Below are 26,168 nucleotides of genomic sequence, written 5' to 3' on the forward strand. Positions count from 1 at the left end.
AGGGAAGCCCCCCCCCCCCATATAGTTTATCCTTTATTGAAGGATTCATATTTTTTTAGCCAATTCTGTGTAGTGTTTATTTGAAAATCTAAATATGATTGCTATAATAGTTAGGGGGGCATTTAAAATAAGTGAATGTTTACATAAAGAGACCAAGGGACTTTACTGTACTTTATCAGTACAATAAAAATGTGGAAACAAATTTCTATAGAATGAAAAACAATATAAGAAGGGTTTCCACAAGAACAGTATTAGAATCTATGATGAAAACTACAATGCATTTTTAAAAGATTTCTATTTTTGAGCTCACAGCAAGGAAAGGACGATCCAACAAAAGAGGGGGAAATCATCATCATCATCATCATCACTGTAGATTATAATGGGAGAACTACAGTTAGCTGAGACCTTTTCCCATCTCTTTACCAACACGTATTCTTATCCAAGAATATTTTTCCTAAATAAATGAAAATAAGAGTATATTTCTAAGCAAATATGAACTAAATCAAGTCTTTACTCTTTCACACTCTACAACCCACTTTCCCACTCCAGATCATTCAACCTATCTGTGAGTCCTCTCTCAACGCTCATAGTCTAACTGTGTACAAATATTAATACAATTCTCCCTCTACAATGTGCCTCCCCCCAACCTAAGTCCTTACTATCCCCCTACTACACACACACTGTCTATAGAATCAGGTACAATTTTCCCTATCTAGCCCCAGTCTACATTCCCATTCTGCTTCTCAAATACAACCTAATTTAAAGTCATTCCATTTCTCAACTCTATCCAACTTCCTACCCCAGGGACATTGCCAAAAGTATTCCTTTACTCTGGAATGCTCTCTCATTCCTGCTGTTAAAACTCCTAATAGTCTTTGGAGGCCCAAGACAAATGTTACTTTCTCAGCGAAGCTCTCTTAGATCCCTCAGTTGAAATTAACCTTTCTCTGGCAATCTCATTACCCTTTGAGATGAATTTGGGACACTTCTGTTGTTTATCTCCCACTACGCTATGATTGCCAAAAAGCAAGAAACATAACCTATTTATCTTTGTATCTAACATTATCTACACTTGAGGGCCTTGCACACAGCACACACTTAACTCATGTTGGCAGAATTGTTTAACTGAATTTTCTTTCTTCAACCTGACAGTCTGATGTGTCCCTAGAACCCAGTGTTTTCAAAGAAGCCAAAATCTCCAAGCTGACTCTATGTCCTGAACATGTCTGTTTCTCCACCAACTGTACCATTAACCACCTTCTGTTTTTCTGTTTAATTCAAGATCAAGGAGGTATGCAAGCAGAGAATCCCAACACGGATCCCTAAACCAAAATCTACAGGCATTGCTAAGCTTTCCCCTAAAGCTCTCCCAGGGCCTATGGATAAGACTGGCTGTGGGAAGCTACACATCATAAGGACTGTCACCTCTAATACTTTCCTCCACATGGGAGGGAAAAGGTAAGTCATGCAAATGTACTGCCTGGATACATTCACCTACAGAAATATCTGGAAAGCTGGAGTTACTAGTATGGAAGGACAAAGATGAAGGGCCGTCTCTCCAGGAAATGGTGAAACAGCAAACAGACAGATGGTTCATTCACAGGTTGCTGGACCTGGTGAATATCATCCTGAAAGAGCAGGACATACGCAATTACTTTAACTATATATGTATATGCATATACACACAATCACAGGCCCAGACACACCCCCCAAATCCTCCCAACTCCTCATCCTACTTGTAATCCAACCCAAAGTTGGACTATCATTAGCCTGGAATAGGACTGAATTCATTAGAACAGATCAAAAGTTTTCTGGTGAACCCAGAAGCAATTCATTCCACAGAACTTTGCCAAGAAGATGTGGTATCAAGGATTCCTAATCTGCTTCAAGAAAGTCAGATTATTTCCATCAAAATGGCACGACAACTAAAATCATACTTTAAGTTCTAAAAATATGACTTCTTTATGACCAGGAGGAAAAAAACAAGTGGTACTTCTTAGTTACAAGGAAGAAAGGAACAACAAAAATGAGTAACAGCCGAACACGTCCTTTGTGTGGCCTACCTGATAACTGCTGGTGTAGTGTGCACACTTGGCTGCTGGCACTTAGTCTTCTGTCCCACTTTCCCTAGTAAGTTGCCCCTCCTGTATATATAGGCCATGGAATCTCATTGCTAGGCTTGTAAAGCAAACCATTTTAGATTGGTATCGTTGCTTTCTATAGTAATCAGGACATCTGAGAGTCAAAGGTCACTAATACTAAGATCTTTTAGGGAGATATGAATCACTGTCTTGGATGTTTAAAAAAAAAAGACAATTTATCATCTCAAAGGACATTCTTTAATCACATCTGAATCAACACTATTGAAAACTCAGTTGGTTCAAAAAAAAAGCTTGGGATCAGGAGACTCAAATTCCAATTCCAGTTTTTCACTCATTTGACACTGAGCTTGGCATTCATGAGTCTAAGCCTTGAGTTTCTAGTATGTAAAACAGAAAAGCTGAATAATTCTTCAGGTCCCTTCCAGTTCTCATCATCCGTGAGTATGGCAACTACGAAAACTGAATTCAACCAGTCATCTACAAGGCGGGGCTCAGTTCCCTGGCAGTAAACTACAGTGGTTCTTTTCTTCACACTAAAAACTCACTGAATCAAGGGAAACATGTGTCTGTAATTTAGTGTGGATAGAGTAACACAATGATATTTTAAGACAAATAAGGCATTTCTGACATGGGAGACAGTTATATCTCACAAAGCTTCAGTCAGAAAAAATAAATACATTCTACGAAGAGCATACCCAAGGTTTTCTGTGATTTGGCACTAAGAACTGGATGCATGATCCTGGAAGAAATCCTGCTGGTTAAGGACAGTGCTTTAGCTGGCTGTCCTGGGATGGAGTCAGCAGAGCAGGAGCAAAGGAACTGCCATTCTTCACATTCATCCAGCCAGTCCCAACTCAATGCACTGATGTCACTATACAAATGTCCCTGGGACCCACTTCAATTTCAAGGAGGAGGACAAGGCGCTGGAAGCCTGGGTAGCATTGAGCTGTACCAGCCAAAGAGAGGGATGATGTGCAGCAGTCAGCAGGCAAGCGGCATAGGGAGAAGGTGAGGAGGTTGGGTGAATTAAAAACCCGAAGTGGAAGAGTCTAAGTTAAATGAAAGCAGTAAGAGAATAATGGAAGGAGTGGACTACAAAAAAAGATGATGACCCTCTGACATGAAAATAATACAAGAGAGACAGTTCAGAAGGAAGTGCAGGGCAGTAACAGGTGGATGGTGCAGTGGGAAAATGTGTAGGGGGCTTAGGGCTGTGCCTGACATTAGCAGGTAATATTCAGCGAACAGAGAATGAGTGAATGAGGGCGAGAAGGGCCATTCAGTCACGACATAAGTGAGAAAAGGTGCTAAGAGATGGCACTGGTATATGATAGGGTCAGGAAAAGCAGATATGCTGGGTACCATTCAACACTGATAATTATGCTAATGCAAAGAAAAAACACTGAACCTCCTAGGGTGGAACCCAAATAGACTGAAGAAAACCATGAAACAAAACAGGAAAAACAAGCACCAACAGTACTCCTAGAAAAACTCAATACCCTGGGAATGTTTTACCTTGAAGATGAACACAAAATATATTTTACGTTAGAGATTTCAAACTTGTTTTCTGCTATGTTAAGAGACTCCCTAAAGTACATTTTCATGCCAAGCTGGCATAAGTTCAAGAGCAAGCAAGATAAGAAAGACAAGATATTGTACAAATAACTAAAAAAGGATAGGAAAATAGCTACACTTCTATGGCAAGCAGCAGAAACCTATCTTTAAATGGTAATACAGTTCTAATCCCATTAAGACAAAAGTCTTTAAAATAACACAATCTATCCTAACAAAAACTATGCTTATTTTAAAGCAATATGTAGTGCAATAAAAATGCATAAACAACTTAGACCTGGGATAAGTTCAACAAAATGGTGTTTGACCTATAACACAACCAAAATATAAAGAATTCTGCCTCCTGAGCATAATCCTGTTTCTGCAGAACTGTGATTCTTCCAAAGATAAAAATAAAAGAAGCTATCCTAATAATTCTATAGTGATTTTATTAAGTTAAATTTTTAAAAGGAAGCAGATAAAAATCCAAGTGAACAAAAACACGTTCAAATTGTAACAAAAATTTTAATTTTTGTATGATTTTGTATGCTGGAGTCTTCCCTCAGCTGTTCATTTATTTAGCTTCAGTGATTTCGGAACTAATCTCCTTGCAACTTTTTAGAATAAAGTATCTGATTGTAACAGGAAGGTGACTGATCTCACACATAACTGATAATTCTGGACTGAGTAATGGAGTAACTGACGTAATGGAGTAATTCTCTCTGGGACGCATTTCAAATTCCTGCTTTTGAGGACATGTGACATAACACTTGGGGTCTGACACTGAGTCTGGGGCAGGGGTCTATAAATGTAAAGACCCCACAGGCCAAATTCAGCCCACTGTCTTTTTGTATGTCCTGCAAGTTAAGAATAGTTTTTAATTTTATATAGAAAAAAAAATCAAAAGAAGAATATTTTGTGAGATGTGAAAATTACATGAAATTCAAATTTCATTGTCTATAGATAAAGTTCTATTGGAACACAGCCACATTCATTTGTTTACATATTTATTATCTGATCATTTTTTATGCTACAATAGCAGAGTTGAGCAGCTGTGACACTGGCCAACAAAGCCTAAAATATTTATAACCTGGCCTTTTACAAAAAAAGTTTCCTGACCTCTGGTCTAGTGTAAACTAGACTAACAAGGAACTCAAGAGCTTAAGAAGAGCTGAATCAACTAATTTTTAAAAGCAATGCTAGCAATTTAAGAATGCAATTAAGAATTCTATGAAAGCTGATGAAAATGGGAAAACTATATTTCAAGCTGTTTGTGATATATTTAGTAAAATGTATACTTCTATGAATGCCCTAAAGTGTTCAACTAAAGAACATCAGATGAGAAAGGATTTGTGCCACAAAATAATGTAATGTATTAATGTTGAATCTGAGGGGGAAATGGAACTATTTCTAGGCCTTCCAAATTCCCGGTATTTTCTAAGACAGCAGAGCTACTGTACATGTTATTTAGAGAAAGATGTGTAAATTTGTACCTTTAAACGTTCATAATTGTTGTCAAGAACCACTTGTTTAATCATTTGCAAGAATTATAGAAATTGTATATAGTAAAGTAAAACTTGGTCTTTGTTACACAGTCTTCAAGTACAGAACAAAAATGTTGCACCTATCCCTCTCCTCTTTCCTTCCTCTCACCTTTTAAAATTTATCCTACCCCTGTTTTTTGCCCTTAAGCATCTGTCTTAAAAGAATATCACTTGCATTTTGATTGAACCACATCAATGTATAAATCCCATAAAGAGATTATGTTTTTCCCTCTAACTCCATTACAGTGTCTAAAAGAGAGCCAAGCATGAGAGTTCAATAAATGACTTTGAAAAAAACATGCTCTGAAGTTGATCCTCTGTTGTATGTTATCAACATCTACTGTAAATATTCCAAGTCTGAATTTTATATGTACAATGCTTTACAACATCTACTATGCATGGCTGCCTACAGATGTGAGAAAGGAAACTCTGGTGTGAGAAAAGGAAAAAAAAAACCCCAAAACTTAAGTTATTCAGGTTTAAAAAATCCAAGGTGTCCCCCAACTTCACCGTTTCCAGAAGGAATTCAGCATAGATAAAGCGATGTGATTTTTAAGGATAAAATGATATTACAACAAAAATATTTACAATGCTTACGTCAGCAATCTCAAACAAAATGAACAATCACACTGATTCTAGGTGACAAAAGCTGTCACCAGTAGGAATTATCAGCTCATTTACAAAGCAAAAGTCTGCTGTCCTTTCAAATATGTAATTTCAAAACTAAACCCAAATATGGTTAGAATAAAATGATAGTAGACACAGTTATAAAACACAGACTTCTAATGTATTTTTAGAAAGAGAAAAGCAACATCTGCCAAGTCCGTCAAAAGCCTAAGTAGGATTTTGACAACTCTTCCAGTGGACCAAGTTTCTTTAGACGCAGAGGTCCTATGTTAAAGTCTCCAAGATGTGGCTGTGAAATATTAACAATTAATTACTTAATGAACAAATCCTTAATGAGTGCCTTCTAAGTACCCAGATACTACTATAGGCCCCAAGGATACGGCAAAGAACAAGATAAACAAATCTCTGCTCACATGGTGCTTACATAATAGTGTGCGAAGACTGTAATAATTTAATAAGGAAAATAATAGTTGGTGATAAGTGCTCTGATGAGAATTACTGTAACATGATAATGTAAGTAGATAGCTACTCTACACTTGCTGAACAGGAACTCAGGTGTGTTTGAACTTAGGTCTTAATGTCAAGAAAAGGCCAACCATTCAAAATTCAGAAGGACAGCCCAGAAAGGAAAAGGAACAGCTATTGCAAAGGGCTAAGACAGAATGAGCTTGGCCTGTTAAGGCACCCAATGAAGGCTGGTGTGGCTGGGACAGCATAAACTAGAGGGGAGTCAGTACATACCAGCAGATACCAACCATGGTAAGCGATCTAGGTTTTATTCTGTGTGTTGGAGGGAAGCCAGTGACAGGTTTAAGCAGGAATGTGATCTGATTGATCAATTTGTCTGCTGACTGAAGAACAGAGGAACAAGATGGAAATTGGGAGCCCTGTTAGAAGTTTACCGCAGAGGTGTAGGCAAGTGAGGATGGCAGCATGTACTCCGATGGTGTAAACAAACAAACAAACAAGCAAAAAAAAAAAAAAAGGAAAAAAGATTCAGGATATGTTTTGGAGGCAGAGACAAGACTTGATAGATCAGATGTAAAGGGTGAAGGAAGTAAATAAATGAATAAATAAGAATATGCCTAGGCCTTTGTGAAATTGGGCAGTTGGTGATTTAATTTACTGAGATAGGGAAGTCTGGAGAAAAAGCAGATTTGGGGAAAAATTCAGGAGTTGGGCCTCATTTTACATTTGACATTCTCATCAAATAAGTATAGACGTCAAGAAGACAGCCAGGTATGTGAGCCTTGAGCTCTAGGACCAAGTGTGAGTTCCTGGGAAGAGACTGTTCTCAAAGTCCAATGGTACAACCTGCTTATTGTATCTCAGAGTAATCAGCGTTCTTTAGAAGAGTACACTTTGGGAGACTAAGAGTTAATAGACAATTTGATAACAATGATGTATTTAAACAAAAGGTTTATAAACTATGAACCTCTTTAAACTGATAAAGGATTATTATTTTAGAGATGAGATTCTTATCACTGATAATTAAAATAATTAACTTTGAGAAATTTAAGTACACAGACTGGTTTCTGACTGCCTGTCTATGAATCTCAGCCTCTCTACCTACCAACTGAATAACACTGGGCAAATCACTTAACCACTTAGTGCCTCAATTTCCTCATCTAAAAAATGGAGATAACTGTACCTACATCATGGTATACTTATGAAGATTAAATGAACCAGTACATGTAAAGCAATCAAAAAAGTATCTGGCACAGAGTGACCACTTAACAAATGCAAATTAGTATTGTTACCTGCAATTTCCCTGCACTGCACACAGAAGTGTCTTCACACTTCAGTTTTCTAGTTAGATGCTTGGTAAGAGATGGCATCAAAGATTCAGAAGAAGCTAGGGGAGCATATGAAAAACCCTCCTCAAAAGAAGTGGAGGCAAAGAGTTTTGAAGATTGCTAAAAACATCCTCTTTAAAAGTAAGCTATAGGGACTTCCCTGGTGGCACAGTGTTTAAGAATCCGCCTGCCAATGCAAGGGACACGGGAAGATCCCACATGCCGCGGAGCAACTAAGTCCGTGCGCTGCAACTACTGAGCCTGTGCTCTAGAGCCCATGAGCCACAACTACTGAAGCCCGCGCGCCTAGAGCCCGTGCTCCGCAGCAAGAGAAGCCACCACAATGAGAAGCCTGTGCACCACAACGAAGATTAGCCCCTACTCACCGCATAGAGAAAGCCCATGTGCAGCAACGAAGACCCAACACAACCAAAAATAAATAAATAAAATAAATAAATTTATATTAAAAAAAAGTAAGCTATATATGTGCCAGTAATTCCTAAATTCGTTATCTCCAGCTCCAACCCTGGAGCTCCAGATTCATATACCCAGCTGCCTGCTGGACGCTTGACTTGGTAATTTAATAGGCATATTATTGGAATAAAAAGGGAAAACAATCAGTGTTCTCTTTAGCAAGTGAATGACCAATTGACCACTTCCAAGAGCAGAAACTCTCGGCTCTGCTCCATAAGTCACAAAAACCATGACGTGAATAAACATTCAGCTTCACACTGAGAAAGTGCCCAGTTTGGTCAACTACATGAAATCTCAGCCATTGCACCTGATGCATTAGCACTAATGTTTTGCAATTATGATTCTACTGCATATATTGTTTACTACAATACATGCAGTATTATATATTATTATCAAATAATTTCTTAAGGTAGGCAGGGAATAAGGAAATAAGTGAAATGAAGTGAAACGAAATATTAGATATCATTAGATGATTCCTAGGCTCTGTTGCCGGAGGCATACTGTGCTGTACACACCTCAGCAGAGGCAATTCTCAGTTGTCTTACCCTGGGCCATGACTCCAATCACCACCAATGATGATACCAACAGGGTGACCAGACACCTCAAGTGAACTGCCCCAGCAAAATTCTAAGAGCATGGCCTTCCGCTCTCAAAAGTGTCTAGATTGGATGAGAAATTACATATCTACCTGTGTATACTATCACCAAAAGTCCTGTAAAATGCATTCACTCATTCAGTTAATATCTACCAAACACCAACTAAGTGCCAGGTACCATGTTGGGCTCCAGTACAATGCAGGATTCTAATACAGGCATACCTCGGAGATATTTAGGTTCGGTTCCAGACCACAATAAAGTGAGTATCACAATAAAGCAAGTCATGAATTTTTTGGTTTCCCAGTGCATATGAAAGTTATGTTTCACTATACTGTACTCTATTAATTGTACAATAGCATGACATATAAAAAGAGTACATACCTTACTTAAAAAATAATTTATTGCTAAAAAATGCTAACCAATGCAGGGTCACCACAAACCTTCAATTGTTTAAAAAAAAATGCAGTATTGGCAAAGCACAATAAAGTGAAGTGCAATAAAATAAGGAATGCCTGTAGAATAACGACAGGTTTTGAAAAGCCATAAGATGTATGCAAAAAGGGTCATATGTAGATCGAGAGCTTTAGTAAGGGTCTCTGAGTTACATACCTCATCTAAGAAGTCATGAAAACCGCAAAAACATAGTTCAATTCCTTGACAATACATAGATAGCTGGATAAATATCATACACAGTGTGTGTCGGTGTTTGGGCATCCGTGTGTTTGTACAGTTTGCTCTTAGAAAATGTGCACAAGAATTCATAACCACAGATGTTAAGCCTTTGTTGTAGATAGATATAGACTGTTGAATAAATGACTAAGTGCTCCATCACCTCGCCACCGTAAGCACGAACTGGAAACAGGTGATAAGGAAAGATGTTTACTTTTATAGGCAAGTAGCGTTAACACACAACAGGAGTAAAGGCATTACTACAACTATCTTTCCTTTCTCTGACTTAAGGCACTATTTCTCCTCTGACTTTCAAAACAATATATAATTCACATATTTTAGGCTGATCTTTCTCTATTAATATAGGTAGGATCAGAAAACCTGACTTGGTGCAGCTGTGATTTCTTCTGAATTAGAAACATTATTCAGATTATTTAAACAAATCACTGGTAAATAATCAATCAAGCAGATCTCAAGGAAGCTTATACACTCACCTATCTTCAAAGCAGTTAACAAAGCAAAGGCCCTTGATAAATTTAATGTTAGCAATTTTCAAAGCTCAATCTTACAGCTAGAAGGAACCTAAGAAGTGGGGTGATCCTAGGGACTCCAACATATCTTGATGGGAATCCTGGCAACTTAGATGAAAGAGGCTGTAGCACCTTACAGTTCTAACTAGATTCAACGTTTAAAACGTCTTGGTTGGTAAAACCCTTAAAAAGATGATCTCTAAGGATCCCTCACTTCACAGACTATGACACTGAGGACCAGAGAAGCCACACAGTAATAGTGGGAAAAGTGTGACTTTGAAAGTCAGGTGCTCTTGACCTCTTCCCAGATGTCTCCCTTGCTGTGTGTTCCTAAGAACAATTAACTTTTCTGTTTCTCATTTAAATATGAAGGTAACGCTTACCTTTTAGGCATGTTATGAAGATTAAATTAAAACGCTTACCCTTTAAGAATGTTATGAAGATTAAATGAATTCATATTTATGAAAACATCTGGCACATAGTAGATACTCAATACATGTTAATTTCTTTGTTTCCAAAGGGTGACTAACTTGAGAGACACATAGCTGGTGAGGGCAAGAAACAGGACTAGAACCAAGAATTAAGATCCTCTTCACCACTCCAAAAAATTCTGACTGTTTCTTAATTGGCGTTTATCCTTGAATCATACCATAAAATATAGTTTTCAACACCTCAGTTATGGGGGGCAGGGGCTATTAAAGGAAACGTGAAATACCACAGCCTGCAAAAAAAGGTATTTGTGCCTTCAAGCACAAGCATACGTTTGCTAAAAACAAAGCCTCAAAAGAGTCAGGAAGTTTCATCAATGAAGTATTATACTGGCAACCTTTTAAAAAATGCCATTTGCTCTGTTTGTATCTGAAGCCTGCCCTTCTGGAAACAATGCTGTAGTAGAGCATGGAAACAATGTTCGTTGTTTTCAATGGCTATTTCTCAACTCACATTTCAATATTAATGATTGCAGCAAATATGTATCAACTGTCAATCATGTGCAGGGTCCTGTGGACTCTACAGACATGAATCAGGCTTTGGTTTTACCCTAAAATAATCTTAGAAAATCTAGTAAAGAGAGGCAGACTCTGAAGAATTATTTTAAAAAAACAATTGTATATTAAGCCATGAGACTTGAAAAGTTCAAGGCCAGCCTGTGGTGAGGAGTTATTTAACGCTATCTACTCAAGGATAAAATATTCACTGCATTGGCAGCAGGTACACGTAGCATAATAAACATTGTCTGAACTGTGTTAACTGAATTCTACTCTCGTTTCTGAGTAGCTATGTGAACTAATCATGTTATTTGATATCTTTAGGTTTCATGTTCCTCATCTGTCAAATGGGTGAGTCCAAGCAGATCTCCAAGTCTCCTTCAGGCTCTAAAAGTCCAAACGATATGATGATGATATGATGTTGCTGCTGCTGCTAACGATAGCAAGAACTAAAGCTTTTATTTACTGCTCACATATTATGTACCAAGCACTGTGCTAAAGTGCATCATTTGTATTACCTTCACGACAATCTTATGAAATTGGCATTATTACGCTCATTTTACAGATGAGGAAAAGGAGGCTAAACAGTATTAAAAGGCTGGAGTCGCGATTTGAACAGAAGCAGTCTGAACCTAACCCAGGAGTTAACCCTTAACCGCTACGCCCAAACTCCCTGTCTCCGCGAAAACTGTCTTATCCGTTAAGAAATAAGGACAAACAAAAAACAGCTTGAAAAAGGGTCCTTCCTGACTAGAGGGCAGGTATGAGTTACTGTCACACTCGTCTGTTTCACGTGTTAGTATATCTCTTGCTTCACTTGCTCCGCGACGCTCGCGTGCCCCCAAGGCGGTGTGCACCACCGCTGGGCAGAGCGCGGCGACCGCCAGAGGCAGCGCCGGCCCGGGCTGAGGCGCACGGAAGGCTGGGGGGTGGGGGAGGCCCCGCAAGAGCGCGGGCAGAGTGGGTACCTGGGCTGCTGGCTGCTCCTGCCGGCTGGTTCTCCCACCACTCGTCTCCAAGATCATCTGCCATCTCCACGCGGGACTCGACGTGGGCCGACCACCAGGGAGGAGCGGGCGCTGGCCGGAACTCGCGCTGCTTCAGAGCCGAGCTGCCGGCGTCGCAGCACGCTGAGCCTCTCCTCAGACACTGTCGCCTCCGCCCCGCGGCGATGACGTCATAACCTCCGCCCCGCCTCCCCGGCAGCCGCGTCCAACTGTTCGCAGTTTCTACACCAGTGCGGATGGGCAGGATCAGTCTGGAGACTTAAAGTAAACCCCCACAAAAGCCGAAAGAAATGAAGACACGTAAGCAGAAAGAGCGTATCATTTTTTTAAGTGCTGCCTTTAAAACTTTTTGTTTAGGTTTTATTTTTGCCGAATAGATATTGTCGAAAGTGGGAGACGGAATGCTAAGACAATTTTCCTCTGTTCCGTTTCAAAGGCCTTGAGTCGCGGGAGAAGATCTTAGCACGTGGGTGTGTTTTCGTCTGTGTGTTAAAGTGTTTGGGCGTCGGTGTGTTTTTACAGTTTGCTCTTTAAAAAAACGTGCACAAGTCATGACCATGAATTTTGGACCTTTCTTGTAGTTGAGGGTACTGCTCTTTTTATACGATATGAGGAAAGCGAATGTTGACCGGTCCAGAAGGGCTTGCCAACGGACAGACCCGAGAAGTACGGAGAGTTTATAGTCAACTTCCCCGCACTCTGTTCGATTGCGCCCCCCGCCCCCAACCCGGTTTTGTGAAACAAGGGAAGAAGAAGGGAGCCCGTTGCTGCCCAAGTATAGGTAAGAGACCTACGGTGCTTGTCTCACTTCCTCAAGTGACAGAGATGGGCAGGGAAAACCCGCTGGGCGCCGAGTGCTGGGCCAGCTGTAAACTAAGTGTGGACGATACTTTGAGGAGAGTCATGAGGTGAAAATCATACGAAAATGCATTAAATACACGTGATGTGCCTGTCACTGTAATTGGAATACTGGTTTAAAAATGAGTAGGATACGATCCCGCCTTCCAGATTTCACCAACTCAAGTAGAGGAGCTGCAACTTGTAAGGATGAAGGTCTAAACTAATGATGAGGATACATTCTCAGAAACAACCGGGACTCTTAATCTGGTGAGGATAGGATTAGCCAAATGTAAAAATTATCCAAAACCCACCCAACTAATAGGTGGCTTATAAATGAATTGCTGATTAGACTTATCAGTATGTCCTAAACGCCCTAAAAGGGAAGATATTAGCTATATAAATATGCCAAATGTAAAATAATCTGTAATCATCGAAACTAATGTGTCTTTCACGAGGAAATGGAGATGGCAGAAATTATGGTGGTTGATTGAAAAGTTAGATAAGAAATACCAATGTGGAGGAGGAAGTGCCATGACCAATAAGCATATGAAAAGATGTTCTGTCTCATTATTAATCTGAGAAATACAAAAAAGACTACAATGAGATACTGTTTTTCATTCAGTAAATTGACAAAATTAAGAAGTCTGGCAGTACCAAATTCTGGAGAATATGTGTGTCAGTGGGAACTCTTAAACATTATTGCTGTGAGTGTAAATTGGTATAACCACTTAGAAAAGCAATATGGCAAAATCTTGTAAAAGTCAACATACAAACCTTATGATCCAGCTATTTCCACTCCTAACTATATACATTTGGGAAACTCTTGCATATGTGTACCAGGAAATTATAAAAGAATATTCACAGCAGCACTGTTAATAATAGCAAAAATGTGGAAACAACCCAAATGTTTTATATAGGAAAATGGATAACTAAATTACAATATCACCACACAATTAAACAGAGTAAATGAATGAACATACATAATAACATGGATATACTTTGGAAATATAATGGTTAATTTAAAAAAGCCAAGTCTCAGATACCATTTCGTAAAGTTCAGATACAAAAAAAACTAAAAAAATTTCAGGCAAAAAAATTCATATGTGATTTTAAGGTAAGAGACTGGTAAGCACGAAATTCAGGATGGGGGAATTCCCTGGTGGTCCAGTGATTAGGTCTCCATGCTCTCACTGCTGAGGGCCCAGGTTCAACCCTGGTCGGGGAACTAGGGTCTCACAAGCCTCACAGCGTGGTGAGGCAAAAAAAAAAAAAAAGGATGTGGATTGGTGGGGGAGGGGAGTGGTCAGGGAGATGGGATTAGGAAGAACAAAGGTAAATGTAAATTATTGGCAAAGTTCTAATTCAGGTAGAGTGGATGTGCATTTAAGTATTATGCTTTATAACTTATAGGTATGTTACATATATTTTTGTGGTATCAAATAACACATTATCTGTATAATTTAAAATATAAGAGAAAAGATCCACTTACACAAAAGAGAAATTTTCATTAAAGTTAAGTGCTATTCATTAAGAACTCATTAAGAATTCCAAATAATGACCCTTTCTCTCAAATGACATTCAGGGCTGCCAGACAGTCTTACTACTTTCCCATGTGAATTCACTTTCCCACTGTCCCTGATCTTATCCCAGGATCAGTCTTCCTATTGGCCCTGGATTCCAACCACCTCAGATGCCGGTCACAAGTCCCCAGTTGTCACCTATGCTTCTGACCTACCAGCTATAAATCAGAGGTTCTCATGGACTCCCTCCTTGGGTTCAGTCATTTACTAGAGTAGTTTATAGAACTCAGAGAAATACTTATATTTACCAGTTTATTATATAAAGAATACAGATGAACAGCACGATGAAGAGATGCATAAAGTAAGGTACAGAAGGGTCCCAATCACAGGAACTTCTGTTTCCATGGAGTTGGAGTGTGGCATTCCTGGCATATGGATCTGTTCACCAACCTGGAAGCTCTCTGAACCCTATACTTTTGGAATTTTTGTGGAGGCTTCATTATGTAGGCATGATTCATCATTATCTGTCTCCAGCCCCTCTGCCCTTCCTGGAGGATGGGGAGTGGGGCTGAAAGTTCCAAGCTTTTAATCATGGCTTGGTCTTTCTGGTGACCAGCCCCTATCCAGGAGCCCACCAAGTGACACCTTATTAGAAAAAAATACTCCTACCACTCAGGAAATTCCGAGGAATTTAGGAGTTCTGTGTCAGGAGCCAGGGGGCAGAGAAAATGCCCTTTTAATCATACTGTCCTCTTCTTCCATTATGACTTTAAAGCAGTACTCTTGATGCCCTGCTCCATTTTCCGTTGGCCCATATCTGAGCTTCTTCGTAGCTGTGGTAGACTATTTCCATCATGCTGACAACTTCCCTCCCTGAGCATCCCTACCGTCTGCTTCTCTGGCACCATGGGAGCTTGCTCAGCCCAAGAATCAATGCAGTTAATGCTCCCGAGGGCAACCCTCAACCAAAAGGGAACAGGTGTTAGTAGATAATGCTCCAGATTCTTTGTCCTTTGGTGGCACAGTTCTGAAATATGTTTCACACAGTTTTTTAAAGGGTCCCCAGATGGACACTTTATTGCCTTTTCTGTTTTTCGTGTCTCCTTTCCCCAGTCTCTCACTTGTGCTTCCTGAGATCACCTCCCAAATAATATACCTGCACCCAAGTCCTAGTCTCAGGGTCTGCTTTAGAAGCAACCTAAATTAAGACAGTTGGTATTGGAAATACCCTAGAAAGCAGACCCTCAAGACAAAACTTGGGAATCAATTTACTCACTGATCAGATGGTAACAAGGACATAATTGGTAGTGGTAAGAAGAATGGTAAAAACTTCTGGTGTACTGTAGCATCACAATAACTAAAACACAATCACTCACCTGTGGTAGATTAGAATGACGTACAGGTGGAAGGGGAAATGCTGGCTTGTGCAATAGCTTTAACACTTGAAAGATATGGGGCAGTTGTAATTTTAAAGATTGTGGAGTTGGCTGGTTGTTATCAATTCTGAACATGCTGAGAAAACCAGAAGTCCTTCCTAGCAGTGCTTAAAAGAGGCCCTTCTGCAACCAGAGACCATACTGTGCTATAAATTCAGGTCAGAATTTGATCAAAAGGGTAGCAGAGCTACAAAGAGATTGACTGCACAGACTGATATGTTACCTATGGTCAAGTCAAGTCCTCAAAGGGAAGGAGAGAGACTCTGAGACTGAGATGGAGACATTTGGGTAGATGTCCTTGAGGTTCCTGAACTCCCAGATTCTTGAGCCTTCTGGGCTGACAGAACTGGCCCTTTCTCCCTTGCTGGAGGAAAATAGCCTCTTATTACCTGGAGACCATTCAAGGCCTCACTGTAGTCAGTTGCCTCACAAGATGATGTTTGAGCCCGCACCTCCTCTCATTGCTTCTACACCAATAACTAGAGTTAGTTCTCAGCATAGACAGAGTGGAAAGTACAGCCCCTACTATAGGAGAAAATTACTTATTTACAAGAAAGACTACAGGTATATATATATGTGTATATATGTGTGTGTATGTGTATATACACATATATATGTATGTGTGTGTATGTGTGTGTGTGTATATATATATATGTGTGTGTGTGTGTGTGTATATATATATATATATATATATATATATATATATATATATATATCAACAGGAACCACGAATTTCTTCAGGTAATGGAGCTTGAGAGTATTGGACCAGCAGTGTGTAAAGCTGGGTAGGAGAGAGGTTATTGATATGGAGACAGTCCCCAGTGGCTGATGATTTAATGTCCTGTGAAGTCCTAACATCCTGTGGGGATGGCATCTTAAAGCTTAGACACAATGGTAACCTATAGTAAATGAGATGGAGACATCGGGACTGCCTTGGCAGATTATTAAGGAAAGGGTCAGGAGACTCAGTGGTAGACTTTAGAATGGATTTATTATGTGAGACCAGAGAACCTACCAGCTGACTCTCTTCCCTGGGAGGGCCCAGAGGACAATTCTTTCACCATAAGATTGCAGTAGTGTGTGGGCACTGACTTAGTTGAGAGACTCAATGGTGACTGTCCTGTGTAGGCCAGAGGTGACAGTAGGAGATGCCCGAGTGTCCGTGAGTATGATAGAATTCCAGAATAGTGAAAGCAGTTGGCAGCACTGAACCATCAGAAGCAAAGTGAATTTAATCAGTGGTCAGGGATCCTTGAAATGTAGGGGATCTGTGGTGTTCCACAGACTATGAGTTCCTAGGGGCAAGATAGAAAGTTAATGAGGGTATTGATTGACTTATATAGCAACAACAACAAAATCAAGAGCTGGTAAGCAGAAGGCAGATTTTTAACTGCCAAAATGGAAAAGCATGATCTTTGGACATGTTTCCAGATATGAGCCAATTCTCAAACTCAAGAATCCATTGATTAAAGGGAATCTGGATCCCCCTGAGGAAGTTCTCTGCAACACAACCAGTATATACAATATGTACTCATACCTTTTCCAAAGGAAACTATGGCTATTTTTCAGAGTAATTGTCCACTGGAGAAATGGGAAATACCCAGCTTTTTCAGGGGCTGTTGGAGACAAGGTAACTACATTGACACAGGGAATCCAAACTGCCACCATAACCCCGTTAGAGTGGGGCATACAGGGGCCAGGTGACAGAGTCCTGGCCTAAATCTGTTTCATGGTGGCTTCAATGGGTTCATCAACTTACGGTCATATCTCCAGTTGCTGAGTGCATAGTTGACATGGATGTACTTAGCAGCTGGTAGGACCATCACATTGATCCTCTGACCAATAAAGTAAGAAACTTTAGGGTAGGAAGGGTCATGTGGAAGCCCCTGAAAGTGCCTTCCCTTTCCCCATTCCTTTCAAAGATAGTAAATTAGAAGCACTATCTCATTCTAGTGAAGTTGCAGAGATTAATGCCAACCTAAAACACTTAAAGGCTGCAGGGGGTTTGGTTTACTAGTATGGTCCTCCAAAGCCAGATGGACTATGGCAAATGATGGTGGACTGCTGTAAATTTAATCACATGGTATCTTCAAGCATAGGGGATGTACCAGGTGTTATATCTTTGGTTGAACCAATCAACACAGCCTCTAGCACTTGCTTTGGCAAATGTGTTGTATTCGATTCCTATCAGGAAAAAATATCAAAAGCAGTTTGCATTCACTTGGGAAAAATTGAGTTCATATTCACTCAAAGTTGTGAATATTTTCCTATGAACACTCTCAAGGCTGGTTAACTCTCCTTATCTTTGTCATAATATAGTTCATAAGGACTATGATTATTTGAACTCTTCCTCAAAACATCACTTTAATCCATTTTATTGGTGATATAGTATTAATTGGATCTGGGGAGCAGGAAATGGCCAGTACTGTGGATGCCCTAGGAAAATACATGCATGCCAAAGTGTGAGAGATAAATCATAAATATTCAGGGCCCTGCAACATTGATCACATTTTTAGAAGTCTGGATATATGAGGCATGCCTGGTATCCCCTTCAAGGGAAAGGAAAAGTTATTGCATCTTTCATCTCCTACCACCTACTACCTATGCAAGAAATAGAAAACAGTATTTGGTGCACCTGTTTAGATTTTACAGCTAGCCTATGCCACACTTGGAAATACTGCTCTAACTCACTTATCAGTTGAGTCAAAAGGCTGCCAGTTTTGAGTAGGGTCAAAAGAAGAGAAGCCTTGGCAGTGGGTCCAGGCTGTGTGTGACACAAGCTGCTCTTCCCCTTAGTTCATAATGACGTGGCAGATTCCAAGGTGCTAGGTGAGAGCTGATGACGCTGTGTGGAGTCTGGCAGGACCTGAAAGGAGAATCACAGCACAAACTCCTAGGGTTTTTAAAATTTATTTATTTATTTATTTTGCTTTTTGAAATGGCTCTTTTTTTTTTTTTTTAAATTTATTAATTTATTTATTTTTGGCTGTGTTGGGTCTTCGTTTCTGTGCGAGGGCTTTCTCTAGTTGCGGCAAGCGGGGGCCACTCTTCATCGCGGTGCTCGGGCCTCTCACTATCGCAGCCTCTCTTGTTGCGGAGCACAGGCTCCAGACGCGCAGGCTCAGCAATTGTGGCTCACGGGCCTAGTCGCTCCACGGCATGTGGGATCTTCCCAGACCAGGGCTGGAACCCGTGTCCCCTGCATTGGCAGGCAGATTCTCAACCACTGCGCCACCAGGGAAGCCCCTGAAATGGCTCTTTAATAAACCCAGGGAAAATGGTGTGGTGACGAGATTGCTTCTTGAAAAGTGTCAGGCCAGAAATTGTACTTTGAGAAGACTTCACAAATTTCCTTTGACCCAAGTCTTTTTGTTGCTTATTATTGTTCACCATGACCTTCAGAAATTCCTAGGGTTTTAGAGTAAGGCCATACCTTCAGTAGCCAAACCATTCAAAAAGCAGCTACTTTTTGAATGATACTAAGTTCTAGCAGAAACTGAGCATTTGACGATGGAGCATCAAATGATTATGTTATCAGAGCTGCCCTTTTAGACCTGGGTTTTGTAAGGTTGGGTGCCCACAGCAGCAACCCACTGAAAAATAGAAATGATATATATGGGATCACATCTAAGCAGGTCCAGAAGTCATAAGTAATTTACATGAACAGGTGGTAAAGATCTCTGTGTCTTGTAATCCTCACACCTGTGGCTTCATGAGATGTTCCCTGTGACCAGCTGATGATGTTGGAGGAAATATTCATGACTGGTTCAGGCTTGATATGTTAGTAGAGCTGAAAATGGACTGCTACTGCACTACAGTCCCACTCAGGGAGGGGCCCTAGAGGACAGTGTGAGGAGAATCCTTCTAGTGGGCAGAGCTTCAAGATGTACATTTAATTATCTCATTTGAATGGAGAGAGAAATAGTCTGAGCTAAGGATAAATACAGAGTCTTGAGCAATAGTGAATTGTGTGGTTGAGTGGGTCAAGGGCCTGGAAGATATAATATTTGGAGTTCAATAGCAAAGAGATCTGGGAAGAAGCATTTGCAGGAACTAGGGAGTGAGCAAAAGTGTGAGGATCTTCGTGTCCCATGTCCAGGTCCGCTAGTGAGTGTGCACTATGGATGAGACCCTGAATATCCAGGTAGACATATCGCAGGTTGTGTTTTTCAAAGATGGCCACAAATGTCTCCCATCCCACATACTCTTCTTACAATGTGACCTTGACACTCCTTCCATTGTGTGGTGGGGTCTGCTTCCCTCTCTGTGAATCTGGGCAAGCATTTGTCACCTCCACTGATAGAATATGGTAGGAAAGATATTCTGTGACCTCTGAGGCGCAATCTTAAGAATTCTATGCATTTCCACCTTGCTCCCTTGGGATGCTCACTTGGAATCCAGGTGTGATACAGTGAGAAAGCCCAAGGTAGGCCACACAGAGGAACCACATGAAAAGGACATATGTAGGTATTCTGGCCCACAGCTCAGCTGAGGTCCCTGCTGACAGCCAGCATCAACAGGCAGACCCGTAAATGAAGATGCTTCCAGATGATTACAGGCCCCAGGTGTTGATTCCCCTCCAGTTGTAGCCCCAGACATCGTGGAGCAGAGACAAACCATCCACACTCTATCCTCAGAAGTGAATTCCTGACCCACTTTTCTCATGTAAGAAAAAAACCTGCTTGTGAAGCTGTTGTTTCTCCTCTGGCCACAAGAGGGAGAACTTGTTCCTTGGGAACCTGCAAGTCTTGGAAGCCATGCTTACTTCCCGTCTCCTGCCTAGAGTTGCGGTGAATTTTCCATCTTTCTCCCCACAGGGCTTGGTGAGGTCAGGTGGCTAAAGTAAAACTTACTTTAAAAAAAAGTTCAAATCTTGAATATGTATGAGCTCTAAAGATCATTTAGAAGAAGAAACACCTGATCTTTAACTTCACCTTTGGAACCAAAAAATTGATATGGAGATTAATGTTTAGGCTTGAAGAAGAAAGGAAACTCATTCTAGTTTGTCCTTTGAAGTCACTGGGTGAAGGTGGACTGTCTGCCTCAAGCAGCTGGGTCTTAAGCTCCGTAGAAGGTCATATCCACTGAAGTAGAGGAGGTGCAGTAGGTGGCAGCCCCACAGTGGTCTGCATGCAGAGCTTCCCTGGGAGAGGCTGGGACTTGCAGTTTCTGGACCACCGCAGTGGTACTGCTTAGACTCCTTACCCATTTGGTGAACACTGGTGAACGTGGAGGTAAGGGAGGCTGCCGGAGGTCATTTTCAGTTACCTCCTACATCATGGGTTAGTCCTGTTAACAGATGTTTTCCCTCTATTTTTTTTATTTTTTAGATTATTTTTATAAATTACAGTAAAATACACATAACATAAAGTTTACCATCTTAACCATTTTTTTTTTAAACTTTTGGGTTTTATTTATTTTATTTATTTATTTATGGCTGTGTTGGGTCTTCGTTTGCGTGCGAGGGCTTTCTCTAGTTGCGGCAAGCGGGGGCCACTCTTCATCGCGGTGCGCGGGCCTCTCACTATCGCGGTCTCTCTTGTTGCGGAGCACAGGCTCCAGACGCGCAGGCTCAGTAATTGTGGCTCACGGGCCCAGTTGCTCCGTGGCATGTGGGATCTTCCCAGACCAGGGCTCGAACCCGTATCCCCTGCATTGGCAGGCAGATTCTCAACCACTGCACCACCAGGGAAGCCCCATCTTAACCATTTTTAAGTGTACAGTTCAATGGCATTAAGTACATCGCATTGCTTTGCAACCATCACCACCATCCATGTCCAGAACTCTTTTCATCTTGCAAATCAAACCCTATACCCATTAAGCAATAATTCCTCATTGCTTCCTCCCCCCATGCCCAGCACCTGGAAATCACCCTTCTGCTTTCTGTCTCTATGAATTAGACTTCTCTAGGTGTCTCATATAAGTGGAATCATGCAATATTTGTCCTTTTGTTATTGGCTTCTTTCTCTTAGCATAATGCCCTCCAGGATCATCCATGTTGTAGCATGTAGCAGAATTTCCTTCTTTTTTGAAGGTTGAATAATATTCCACTGTATGTATATACCACATTTTGTTTATCCATTCATCCATCAAAGGACATTTGGGTTGCTTCCACCTTTTAGATATTGTGAATAATGTTGCTGTGAACAGGAATGTACAAATAACTGTTTGCATCCCTGCTTTCAGTTTTTTTGGGTATATACTCAGAACTGGAGATGTTGGGTCACACAGTAATTTTATTTTTCATTTTTATAGGAACCTCCATACTGTTTTCCATAGCTGCTGCCCAACTTTACTTTCCCACCAGCAGTGCACAATGGTTCCAATTTCTCCATATCCTCACCAACACTTGTTATTTTTTGTATTGTATTGTTTTGTGTTGTTTCATAGTAGCCATCCTAATAGGTGTGAGGTGGTCCCTTCAGTTTTTAAAGCCAACTGCCTTCATATCTCCTAAGGGGTAAGGATGTCACCATGACATCTGTCAATATATAGTCTTTTGATAGCTGGCTGTTTCCTTGTCTCTGGTAAGGACAGTAACTAAGAAATAACTGAGGTCATCTCTCTCTATTTTGAGGCAAGCTAATATTCTAAACCTTCACTGGCAGTTGTTTGCTTCTTAGGCAGCGGAGAACTTTTATCTCCTGCCTTTAGGCAGTATAGTGTAATAGCTCAGAGCATGGACTATGGAGCCAGATGTGTGGGTTAAAATCTTGGCATTGTCATTTATTAGATCTTGGACAAGTTACTTTGCCTCAGTTTCTTCAGCTGTAATATGGAGCTAACAATAAGAGTCATTATAAGGAGTAACTAAGTTAATACATAAAAACAGTTAAAGCATTTTGGTACATGGTTGTCACTCAGTAAATAGTAGCAGTTGTTGCCCCTCCATAACACACTCTACAACTTCATCCACCCTCCCAAATGTAGAAGATAGTTACTATTATCACCTACTGTTTCACAGGTGCAAAAGCTGAAGTTTAGAGACGTTAAATAATTGACTCAAGATATCACAGCTGTTAAATAGAGGAGCTGAGATTTGTTCTCTGAGCCTGGCCTCAGAGCCCTCTCCTAGCATGTTCTATATTGGTGACTCTGGTTTGGAAGAACAAATGACAAGGACAGCATTGGCCTTGGTGAGGAAAGGCAGCTCTTACTAGCAGGCAGTTGGAACCTGGGAAGCGTGCCATCAGCTTTCCCCATTGTGTCTGTCACCCACAAATGAAGAGCAGATGTGAATATTGCTGCCAGCCACTCACTTGTTAGATGAGAACTGACTTGGCCATGCTCATTATAAAATTAATTTGTAGGTCTTGGTGGTTTTAACAAAGCATGTGAATTGTAGGTCTCCACAGGAATCATAAACTTTAATTTAGAAGTGCTTTTGAATCTAATAAAAATCTATTTTTACTTGCATTAAGATAGCAAAGGAAAAAACCTCTGGAAAGGTTCTGGATGCCTCAAAGGAAAATTCAGTTAGATGGTTCTGTGTTTCAGTAACACACATGAGAAACTTCTGAATAATTTGTTAAAATGGGGTGATGTGCCCTACTTTTTAAATTGAAATTCCAATGCACTTATCTCCAGGAATTAGCAAAAAATATTTTTCTAATAATAAAAATCATTAACAGCTATTTGACATCATAAAGAATAACTTATTTGAGCATTAAGTTGATCCTGATACAAACATTGGTTTTGAAAATGAAAGCATCAGAAATTCTGTGTAACTCTTTGCTAGAAGAAAGATAACCCTAAGGCTACTCCATAGGTATTTTTCTTTTTCATGATATGGAATGAGCATGATATTTTCATTTTAGAGTCACAAGGACCGTTAAGGAGAAAAACTTTTTTGAAATATAGGAGAACACGATTGATTTACACTTTTTATTAGCTCTGCATATTTGGAGTTCATTGTAATTCCATGCAGATTGGGATGACATTTCCCTTTGCTATATCTGTGATGAAAGGATCTGTTAAATAAATTCCTGCAGCAAGTAAGGGAGGAGATTTTAAAGCAGTCTAATCATTTTTGTCTGCAAATGGTGCCACTGATTTTGAGTGAGTCTTTTCTCTCCTTATTACAATAGGCCACCAGGTCTCTCTCCAGACTCATGGCTTTACCCTCATCTGCCTAGCAAATGCGCGTCTGGCGCACAGGCAGATCCCACAAGTCTATGTATAAACCAAGCGTCTCTTCTTTCCCTGCCTGGAGCAGGCTCCACTGGAGGACTGCCTGTTTCTATCAGTGGTACCGTCCCTGTTTTCCAAGCATATCAGTGAGGAAACCACCTTTGAGTCAAGCTTCCTTCTCCCTCATAAGACCATCCTGGGATTGTCTCCAGGGTCAGTTCTGTCTTTCAACTGTCTCTTCAGTTTTCAATTCTTCATTCCGTGTTCCTAGCCCTTGAGATAGCTCCATTGTTATGCAGTCCTTAAACCCTAACACCTGACCTGACATGTGACTCTCACTCTTTAGACTTGGTTAGGCTCCCTGAACCATCAACCCATCACCCCATTCCTGGATTAAAGCTGTTCTGATCTCCTCATTGGTTTTGCTACTTGTATCAGACATTCTCCATATAATCATCAAAGTAACTTTTCTAAAATACTTACGTTCATACCATTTTCCTGCTTAAGGACCTACAATGTCTTCTTATTGCATATTAGATAAAATATAAATGTATCTTCCCTATATATAAAGCCCTACATCACTTGATCCTTCTTTGGTTATTAAATGTTTCCTTTACTAGTTTTTGAGTAGTTCTTCTGAACCAGTCAGGTCATTTCCCTTATCTCTGCCCACCCCACTCCACCCCCGCCTCCCCTTCTGACTCTCTCTCTCTCTCTCTCTCATACACACACACACACACACACACACACACACACACACACACACTGCCCTATGCTCCATTCATCCAAATTCTGTCAAATTAAAGATGATTTCTTTAAAAGTCGTCTTCTCCAAAAAACTACCTGAGATTAGCTTTTATCCCACAGTAGACTTCTAAATAATCTTGGGACATATAATCTTCTGTATAATCTTGGAATCCCAGAGCTGGATTCAGTCACACCTCACATCGAGTTTAGCACTAGCTCCCACAGCAACCCTGCGAGATTCATTCTTCCCTCCACCCTGGAGCTGGACCAGTGCTCTGTGATGAGCTTTGGATGCAAAGATGAAGCAGTGAGGTGCCTGCTCTCAAGAGGCTTACACTCTATCAGTAGGGGAGACAGACAAACAGTTCAGTTATAAAGCAGGAAAAGTAAAGGGACAGAAGATTGTACAAGGCAGGGTGGTGACTAGATCTGGGCAGTAGGGAAGGAGAGGTGATGCTTGTGCTGTGTCCTGACGGGGTGAGGAGGGATTATCGAGCAGACAGGTCAGAGAAGGCATTCCCAGGACAGGAGCAGCATGGAATGGCCTTTCTCTTTCTGAATTTTGCTAGCACGTATGCATCCAGTTGGCTTCACACCACCCTTGTTTGTATATCACCTGGAAGTCAATTCGTTTAACAAACATCTTGATGTCCTCTAAACAAAAGATACTTTTTAAAAGAATGGTCATGTTTTCTGTTGCTTATGTGCCCCTCACATTGCCTAGTAATATCAGGTGCAAAGTAGGGGCTACTTTTTGTCTTGTTTTAATGTAAAGGGATACTATAGACCTACTGTAATGATGGATTTGCCCTGCTTGTCCGCATTCTAAATTCCAACCATTTATTCCTCCTTGCCTCTGTCTCTTGTATCTATCCTTCCATTTACTTTTGTGACCAACACTGTGTGCACATGAGATGACTGGTCCATGTTATGGAAGAGCCTTTGGCCGTGGAATGAAATAGAACTAGTTGGGCTATGTGGGAATGGAAGCTATGGTCTTGAATTTCCAGATTGATACATTTAAACAAGTGAGTTAACCAGCCACAGACTGGTGCTACATAGTTGCTTGTTGAATGATTTGAGTAATCCCTTTATGATAGTCTAGACATGATAAGCTGTGATCATTCTGATCTTGATAAGTCATCACAAAAGAATTCTCTCCTTATCAGTGATGCTTATTAAGACCCTTAGGTTCTTGAAACAGGTCTGCTTCTGCTCTGAAGCTCCACTCATCACTATCTCCCCTCAAAAATTTTGGCTCTGGTGTGGCAAACTGTAACAGAATTGAGTACATGAAGATTAGTTTTTTTGTGGGAGAAAAGAGATTTGTGGCAGTTTATCCTTTTAGGTTGGATGTGACAGATGCAGCAGCTAATTGTTCCCTAATATCTGTTCTCCTTTCTTCTGTATTAATAGAACCTGTGATTTTTAGCTGGACATATGCTTGCCCGCAGTAAATATTCCATTTCCCACACTCCCTTGCAGCTGGTTGTGCCAGTGTGACTAAATTCAGAGGATGGTATGTGGGAGGGTGATCTAAGCAACCACTAGGTTGAGTTTTTTAAGAAGGAAGCATGCTCTCCCCTTCCTGATTTTTCCTCCTTCCCACCGAC

General features: G+C 40.6%; 3 protein-coding genes across 8 annotated transcripts in view; 2 read left to right on the forward strand and 1 right to left on the reverse strand.

Moving 5' to 3' along the window:
* Positions 1-4,789, forward strand: part of FILIP1L (filamin A interacting protein 1 like) — a 304,455-nt gene extending 299,666 nt beyond the window's left edge. Inside the window, exon 7 of the mRNA XM_082460321.1 lies at positions 1,283-4,789. Within this exon, the coding sequence (XP_082316447.1) occupies positions 1,283-1,462 (180 nt within the window). The 3' untranslated portion in view covers positions 1,463-4,789. The remainder of the gene's footprint in view (positions 1-1,282) is intronic.
* CMSS1 (cms1 ribosomal small subunit homolog) overlaps positions 1-12,042 on the reverse strand; it is a 392,074-nt gene extending 380,032 nt beyond the window's left edge. For 2 of the 5 annotated variants that reach the window (XM_082460551.1, XM_082460550.1), the window contains exon 1: positions 11,844-12,042. In XM_082460551.1, the coding sequence (XP_082316677.1) occupies positions 11,844-11,907 (64 nt within the window). In that variant the 5' untranslated portion in view covers positions 11,908-12,042. The remainder of the gene's footprint in view (positions 1-11,843) is intronic. The other 3 variants (XM_082460554.1, XM_082460547.1, XM_082460555.1) reach the window with 2 other exon arrangements.
* A 107-nt stretch (positions 12,043-12,149) lies between these two features.
* LOC309660108 (uncharacterized protein) overlaps positions 12,150-26,168 on the forward strand; it is a 69,870-nt gene continuing 55,851 nt past the window's right edge. The window contains exons 1-2 of one of the 2 annotated variants that reach the window (XM_082460659.1): positions 12,150-12,348; positions 12,464-12,663. In XM_082460659.1, the coding sequence (XP_082316785.1) occupies positions 12,504-12,663 (160 nt within the window). In that variant the 5' untranslated portion in view covers positions 12,150-12,348; positions 12,464-12,503. Of the gene's footprint in view, positions 12,664-26,168 lie in introns of both variants that reach the window. The other variant, XR_014263138.1, reaches the window with a different exon arrangement.

This window comes from Balaenoptera physalus (assembly GCF_965194825.1).
Source record: "Balaenoptera physalus genome assembly, chromosome: 4".
Taxonomy (NCBI): Eukaryota; Metazoa; Chordata; class Mammalia; order Artiodactyla; family Balaenopteridae; genus Balaenoptera; species Balaenoptera physalus.